Source organism: Falco naumanni, chromosome 1 (assembly GCF_017639655.2).
Source record: "Falco naumanni isolate bFalNau1 chromosome 1, bFalNau1.pat, whole genome shotgun sequence".
NCBI lineage: Eukaryota > Metazoa > Chordata > Aves > Falconiformes > Falconidae > Falco > Falco naumanni.
Genome location: NC_054054.1, coordinates 27,401,834 through 27,410,407, shown reverse-complemented (window position 1 = coordinate 27,410,407; position 8,574 = coordinate 27,401,834). Strand labels below are relative to the sequence as shown.

Here is an 8,574-nt window from a genome sequence, read left to right as displayed (position 1 = left end):
ATGCACCAGGTGTGTGCTTCTACACAAAGTATGCAAAAATATTCTTGGCCTCTTGCCAATACTTCTTGCTTTCTTAGGAACCAGTCCCTCCACTGAATCAGGATGGCTGTGGGTTTTGTACACCATCAAGTAAATAGGAATAGGAATCACCTCACTAGAAGAAGGCAAGCATCATATGAATTAATAATATATATATAATAACAACGTAGTTCCAACTTTCTGTCTTCTCCACCAATGTTTCCCCATATCAATGTTATTAGCACATAATAATGAAGTAATTTTTTAATGGTTTTATATCATACAAGTTTTTTCATAAATTGTTTAATATGCCCTTGGTTTGGCTTGGTTTCTTGGTTTGGTTCAGTTTTGTGTGTTGGGGTTTTGTTGTTGGTTTTTTGTTTTTGTTTTTTTTTTAAAGTGAACATTTAATGATGAAAGGAATAAATACAATCTTCTTGATTTTCTATTGTCCCACTGGCTTGATTCCCTACTGTGTTACAGGAGATTTATGCCACTGTGCAGTTCTCATTTACAAGTGGTAGGTTTTGAGCATGTAGTCATTACAAATGAGTCCAGGAAAGTATGGTTATTATATGTACACATTGAGAAGATGATTTGAAAATGTTTTAGAAAATCTGATATACCAAGACCAACTGCCGCTTTCTCTCAGTTGCCTCATGTTAGTATGTCTGGGAAGTAGATGCTAAGTATGAGGAAAACTTACCTAAGTTAGTGACCAGTGGTATGCGTGGTTCTCATGGACCTGACTTGCATACAGGTGTATGTGGGTCAGGATGCCACTTGGTAAAAGTCAAGGAGGAAAAATTTTGGAAATGTTATAGCAAGTCATAATGGTATAGTGCCTCTGGAAGGTGTCAGAGTTGTTTGTGATATTTTCACAAATATGCCTTGCTGCTTTTGTCCTTGCTGCTGCTTACATATAGGTGTGTGTCGGCTGGATAGTAAAAGCATGCCTTCAAATTTCATACTAAAAGCACGTTATTTATTCCTCATTTTCCACCACTCCATTTTTGGGCTTGGAGGTTTTTTGTGAATGTGATTCTCATCTACAATCTCATTCTCAGTAGAAAGCAGAGCACCTTATCAAGGATCAGACATCCTAGCTCTTATATAAACAATACATGCTTCTGATAAACAAGCAGCATGAGTGACTATATGGTGAATATTCTCTACTGTGAAGCCTAGCCTCACACTCTCTCTGCTCACGTCATGAATAACAAATGGGAGGACTAAGTCAGAAAAGAAGGTTAACCTAGTCAAAAAACCTAGCTTCCCAGAGGCAGTACTTCAACAAGCTCTACCCTTGACAACACAGATATGGGGAAAAGGGAAAGATAAGGGTTTCCTCAAACATCATTTGGCTTTTAGGAGGGTGAAAAAGGAGATGAAACACATTCTACCAGAGGCAGGGAGGGAGCGGCGCAAGCAGCCAATTCCTGGTATCCAGCGCTCACAGGGACACATAGATGAGAGCCCCGTCCCACCAGCCTGGGAGCGGGGCAGCGCTTCTGCCATTTTATCTGAAAAGAAAGGATATGCTTGGCATAAAATTTTGGCAGGTGGAGCTGGGCTGGTTTAGCCAGACACCAAAACAACAATCACAAGATGAAGAACAACAGTACGACTGGAAGTAAATTAGTGTCTGTAATGCAAAGCGATTGTAAGAGAAGATCCAGATTATTGGGAAGTGGGAGTGTGTGAGCAAAGGAGATCAGGGAGGTGCTGGAGATGGTGAAGGAGAAGAGAAGGCCCGGGAGGTATATCTTGGAAGTTGGAGTCTGGATTTTAGGGCTTTAGAATTTTTTTTTTAGAAAAACACAGTGGATGGGTGAAATAATGGAAATGGGGATATGGAAAGAGTAATGCTATTCTGTCAATCATATTCCATTTCAAAGCCTGGTTAAATAGGCATTTACTTATACCAAGCAGCAGTAGATGGCTGCAGCAGGCATTCGATAACCCTCAAAGCATTTTCTATCTATAGAAATGCACAGTGAAGGCTATTTAATATGGCCTTCATTTCAAATTGAGCAGATTAATTTAATAGACTGCAGCCTTTTGTCTAAGGACAAAGGCAGGAAACTGTGCAAAGCTGAATAATACGAAATACTCAGGAGTCTGCTTCTGGCTGGTACTTAAGGCTCTGGTTTACAGTTATGGAGTTTGGGGAAAATGCTGTACATAAAAAAAAAAAAAAAAGCCCACAACAAAAGAGCAGGAGGTGCTTTTCCCATATAGTGTATTACTTCCTGCAATTCATGAGAACTCTTTCCTTGTGCATAAAGGTCACCTTTCATTTATTTACCCTATCTGTTTGGTTTGCTGAAAGAGTGTCCTGAAAACATATTAAACAAAAATACAAAAGGAAATATAAAAAGTAGGGGTAAAAGAGTGTGTCTCATGGCAGGACTTCTATAAATAATGACTATTCAAGGGAGCTGGCCATTGAAACTGCCCCACACAGAAATATCCTCATGGCACTACAGATCACAGACTGAAAAAAAATTGCATTTACTGACACTTAAAACCACAGGCTGACACTGCTCACTGCTATGAATGGCCAAAAAAACATGTAACATGTGAGGATGTGAAGTGAGATGTGAAATTTTGCAGAGTAATGCTGTAACAGAGAGAGAACCTAAAGGAGAACCAGCAACCTAGAAAACAGGGGAGCAAAGATACTCATTTAAATGATTGGATGCATTCAAGAGCAAGTGTTACAGTATGTTTGCCCATGTCCCCATCACTGCTCTGTGCAGAACTACTTCCATCTTAAACAGACCCAAGATCCTAAACGACCCCAGCAGGTCCCAGCAGATGGCTGTGCAGTAAGATGGTGGTGTCACTGTAACCCAAATGTATGAGATGCAAGCAAACAAGGGAAGAGAGCATGAGATGGGACCAAAAAATTCTCATCTCATGCTCAGCATGGGGGATTTGGTGTGTCTGCCTGGAGTGCATAGCAGCAGGAAGCCTGCATTGGCCGGTGGTGGGATACCCAACTCGAGCAGCAGCAGCCAGCTGCAGAACCACAGCCAGCCTTTGAGGGGCCATGGGCAGCACTGCTTTTCTTTTGGCTGAAAATGAGTGATGGCGTTTTCACTTTGATGGAGCCTCTTTAGCAAACTCCCCCCACACCCTTGCTCAGCAAGGGAAAAATGTGATTGTAAGCAGTGGTTAGTGCAATTCATAAGCCCTTCCACAGCCAAGGGCAAAGAATTATATTTGCAACCACGCCTTAGAAACCCTGAACAAAATATGGCTTAAAACTAAACCTTCATCAGCTCATTTCCATCAGTGTTGCTGTATGTTCCCATGACTTGTGTACAAAAATGTGTTTCAAGTTGATCAGCAGTGAGATGCTGCCACTGGAGCTGCAGAGCCCTGACCCCAGTTGTCTCGTCATGCACAACTCACCTGTGGGTGTGGGGGTTCTCTCCTTCACTTGAGGTGTACACAGAACTAAAATGTCCTTCAGAGCCTCCCCAGCTTGCAACCCCTACCCAGAAGACCCCGAATGCTCAGAAATAATTAACCTAGAAGTCAATATCTTGGTGACCATCAGGAACTGGAGCAGGGCTGGAGCGATGCCAGCAAGGGACCTGGAGGAGCAGGGAGGACCACACAGGAGATCAAATGCTGCAGTCAGTCAGAATTGTGCAGGACACAGATCCCGGGGATGGATGGAGGGAGGGAGGGAGGGAAAAAGCACGAGTGGGTCACCACTCGTAAGTAAGTAAGTAAGTAAGTAAGTAAGTAAGTAAGTAAGTAAGTAAGTAAGTAAGTAAGTAAGTAAGTAAGGTGAGCAGCTCTCCAGCACCTGTAACAGCAAAACAACTCAGGAGGCTCTGGCAGTAACACAACATGGATGTGCAAAGGTGAGGGAGCCCAAGTAAAGCAAGTTAGGAAAAAGTCTAAAGCAGGGAGACCCTCAAATTCACGACTAATATCAAGCCTGCATATTTTAGAAAGTGTTCTAAACATGAGATTTCTTCGGTTGGAGCAGTAGGGAGGGGACTGCCGGGGCATTATGTAGGAAAGCATTCAGCCCTTCCTATAGCCAAAGGTGCTAAGACCAGGCAGCTGAAAGGGATCTGCACAGCAGAAGGATATCGGGGTGTGTCAGCAATGTGAACAGCGAAGGACAATGCAGAGCTGCAACTCCCTTCCGCCCCTGCCCCCTCTGCCAGACATCCGGATTCCAGGCGCAAAAGGGCAAAGTCATTTTTTTCTCCTTGAATAGCTTTTTGGGACTCTGGGAGGCTGCCCTTGAGACTGCCAAAGCCTTGCTGCTGCCCGTATGAGCTGCTAGCACTAGGTTCAATTAATCATCCTCTCCCCGTGGTAACTGTAGTAGTGCTGGAACCAGACATCATGGTGAAATATCCTGAGCCTGTTTCCTTTCTCCCTGTTATTTCTGTAACACAGCTGATGGGGTCTGTCACTTGCAGGTGAAGGAGTTGTGACTCTGCTGTCACTGCTGATGCATTACAGAACGTTACATATATCCTAGCTGCATTTTTTCCTCCTCTTACTTTTCCTCAACACTTTTTTGACTAAAGTTCTGTTTATTTAAAAAATAAAAAGAGGATTTTTTTTTTAAATTTAGTGGAATTTAAACAAAAAAATCCCTGATGCTCAGTTGACCATTCAGGAGATTCCTCAGACAAGCAAACATGCAACCTTGCTCTACAGCACATGTGAATGTCTGGGATTTCTACCTTCTGGAGACCGGACCACTTCATGGTATGCAACACCTTCACCTGAAAAGCATAAAATATTATTAATCAAAGTCTTAAAGAGATCATGAGGTCCTGACCTGGTAGCAGGGGAATAAAACGTGGCAGTACTATCACGCAGATACTTTTTTTCTTTACTTATTGAAGCGCTGGGATAATAAAAAATACGTATGCCTTCCTGTTTACTGCATTTTTAAATAACCATTCAGCATTGCTTTTATTTCTCATTTAATTTGAGTAAGTTTTATGAGTTGCTGTTGTGATGTGAATTTTTTACTGCTGCTATTGTATAGGTTACTGTCTTCAGGATGCAGAATTCCGTAAGAAAGAACTTTTGAAATAGGTTTTTGGTTAGCTAGTTCTGACAGGTACTTAGAGCTGCCGTAGTCCAGAGTTTTCCCTGGGCTTTCTCGCAGGTCTACACACCCATGATCAGTCCACCTTCTCCTTGGCTGTGCAGTCCTGGCTGGAGAAAGCAGCAACCCGGTGTTCTCAGGAGGTGAGTGTGTATTGCCTCCATATGCCTCAGTGAAGGGGACACCTTGCAGAGATCCCAAGGAGCGCATTCAGTCCCTTGCTGTGAGAAAAGGCAGTTTTCACCCTATTATCCAACATGGTAGAAACAGAAGCCCAAAAAAATCCCATTTTTGAGTAACCATGGCTTCACAGTTAGTAGCAACACAGAGCTCTAAAATAACCAGAAAAGGCATGGAAGGAAAACTAGAGAATAAAAATAATTTAATAACCTTTTTAATAATAATAAAATAACCTTTAAAATAATTTTATATATATAAAAATAATAATTTTAAATCATAAAAAAACTTTTAGAAAATCTCCCAGGAGCTGGGACTAGATGGCAATCCCAATTTCCACTTGAAGTGTGGGATGCAGAGGGAGTTAAGAAGCCTGTCTGTTATGTAGGAAGGAAGCATTTTCTTAAGAGAAATCTATTATTTTTCATTCCATTGGTACTGGGCTGTGGCCTGAATCCAAGCCAGGGACCCGTTCACAGAAAGAAATTAGAAGGCAGAGCCAATAACTACGCCAGATGATTCTTCCAGCTCTGTAAGCATGCGGCCAGCTACAGTTGGGTGAAAACTGCAAGCATGTTGGGAGGACCTTGCAGCATGCAAGCTCATGGAGGTATCAGGCCCATGGAATCAAACATAATAAATCACTGTTTATTATTAAACAAGACTTAGAATTAGATTGAGCTCAACTGGACAGTGGGGACCAGGGCTGTGACAACAGTAGTTGAGGCAGCTGTGTGCCCTCTGAAAGTGCTTCAATTTGACCACACCATTTTCACAGGATGTTTGAAGTCCAGTAAAACCAGTGAAGCCACTAGAGATAAAGAGAAAAACAAGTGTCCCTACCTTGGAATCAGGATAGTCTCTGCAATTGTCTGTTTATGGGTTTATGTGCATAGACCCACATTAGAAAAAACACTAAGGTCCTTAATTCTGATTTTAAGTTCCTAATTTATGCTGATTTCCTGAAAATTATAGGTCTAAATCTTCTGTTCATTTTGACTTGTGGTACCCAAAATTGCTCCAATTGCTTTACTTTCTCTACTGGAAAATTAGCTTTGCATAAGAATCCTATTACTCATTTTTGGGTTTTGTTGGGTTTGGGTTTTTTTCTCCTGAAACTTAGTTGCCTCTGATGGAATATTTTTTTCCTCTGTCAAGACATTATCACTTAGAATCAAAACATCCCACATTCTGCCAGCACGAACAAAAGCAAAGGTGAGCACTGCAGCTCCTGACCCTCTTGGGTCCTGCATTACACACAGCCACAGAAGAAGCCTGGAGAAGAGAAGGTCTCGAGTTTGGCTGCTCCCCTAATGCACTTCATTTTGCATTTCCTATCTTCACACGTGGCCAACTCCCAAATGGTCAAAGGGGTCACATAATGGAAACTGAGTACTAAAATAAGTTTCCCATCTAACAGAGGTCTATACCTTGTGAAAACACATTCCACAGATAGGCTGGCTACTCACAGCAGAGAGGACAATGACTTGTTAAATGTTTTAAAAGCATATCATCTTCCACTTCCCAGTGGGAAACTGTGTCTATAACTTTAATATTATTCCGTGTATTGACATCATCTACTGCTGATTTTTGTCTGCAAAACCTTTCAGAAAATCTCATGGGGGTATGAACAACATCTGTAAATTATTTTTAAATATGAGATGTGCCTGGGTTGACCCTAGCTGAGGGGTTTCTCCACAGCAGCCTGGACAGGCATAGCCAAGAGGGCTGGGAGAGGGCAGCAAGTGTGCAGGTTACCACAAGTGCAGGTCACTCTAAGGAACTGCAAAGAAAGATGGAGACTTCTCCACAGTGAGATGGACTTCCACTCCTTTTGATCTGTGTGCAACTGCTGGTGAGCGAAGGAATAAATAACGCAGCCAGCAGAAGATGCTCATCTGCTAAGATACCCTAATCAGTTGTGGCCACATGTGCTCAGTGTCCTTGGAGCTGCTGAGACCAGCGGGGTCTGTCACACTTCTGGACATGCCCTGAAATAGAGTAGAAATGATCTAAAGGGCAGATCCCCCAGGACTGATCCACTGGCCCCTGTAGTCCATGCCCGGTACTCTTCTTGTATTGACTCTACCTCTGCCAATGCTCTTCATCTGCATCTTTATCTCTACTCAGCTTACCTAACGAAATTCTGTTCCTAAATCCAAAAAATCTGTGTTCCTTGGTATGCACATGAATGCTCTTCTTCGCAGGCACAGAAAAGTTCTGCTGCCGCATTCATGTTGCAGCATACTGCCTGTGTCTTCAGTCCAGGATCCCATTTAAAAAGGGATTCTTGTTTGACTCGCTCCGTAACTTCCCTTGTTACCTTTCCTCACAGGCTTTACTGTTTCTTTGCCTGCTCTCTGCCTGCTCTCTGCTGCCTCAGCTGGGACCCTTTCTCTTCTGGCCATCTCTGAGAGCAGGATAAGAGAAAAAGACATACTTTTCATTCATCTCAACTGCAGACACAAGAAAAAACGTTAATGTCTCTGCTGGCCACAGGGATATTCAGTGCTGTAATTGGCAAACCTTAATTTATTCTTATTTTTAATTGTAGCTTGATACTCTGCCTAGTCCTCATATTTAGAAGCCAGTTAACAACCATTGGACAGGAGAATAAGCAACCTATTTCAACAAAAAAGCTATTAGCTTTACAGCTCTGGCATAAATGGGTAACACTTCGGGAGTAAATGACCTGCTGTAGTTACCAACGTCAATTTCCTTTTTGTTCTTTTCTCTCTTGGTTCCTCTCTCACATTTGTTACTTTATGTATCTTCTTCTTAATTCCCCTTCTCATCTTTTTATTTTTTGTTCTAGCTTAAGAAAAAATCAGGGACGTGCAAGTATTTTCGTGCAAGTATTTTCCTGTGCAAAGGTCACACAGTCATTTGCATCAGACTGCTCCTTTAAAATGAGACAACTTGTGTTCATCTGACACCAGCAGCAGCAAGTAACAGATAAGAACATGCACAATTGGAGCCCGGGCACCCTCCCAGGCGGGCTGCACACACCCACCCTGGCCACCAGCTGTGATCTCTCCCACCCAGGACATGTGCAGCATTTAATGATCTGCACCATTTAATGTAGGGGTTTGTGATAAACTCAAGTCCCTCAACAGACCAAGTTATGGAGCCTAATCCACAGTTTATCTTTCCAGGCAGTCTTTTCTTGTTCCAAAGCAGTTTAGTGATACCATCTGCAAACTCTAAGGCTGTCATTTCAGCTGCATGTGGCTCTGCTTTCCTTGCTGAGTTTCCACTTAAAGGTCTGTTCCTGACCACCT

At 42.5% G+C, this 8,574-nt stretch overlaps 1 protein-coding gene across 2 annotated transcripts in view; it reads right to left on the bottom strand.

The window, feature by feature from the left end:
• Positions 1-415: 415 nt before the first annotated feature.
• The window catches only part of LOC121085188, a 65,985-nt gene continuing 57,826 nt past the window's right edge, over positions 416-8,574 (bottom strand). Inside the window, exons 3-6 of one of the 2 annotated variants that reach the window (XM_040587543.1) lie at positions 5,187-5,337; positions 4,743-4,784; positions 721-1,541; positions 416-487 (exon numbers count right to left, since the gene is read on the bottom strand). In XM_040587543.1, the coding sequence (XP_040443477.1) occupies positions 1,375-1,541; positions 4,743-4,784; positions 5,187-5,337 (360 nt within the window). In that variant the 3' untranslated portion in view covers positions 416-487; positions 721-1,374. Of the gene's footprint in view, positions 488-720; positions 1,542-4,631; positions 4,785-5,186; positions 5,338-8,574 lie in introns of those variants that run through there. The other variant, XR_005826978.1, reaches the window with a different exon arrangement.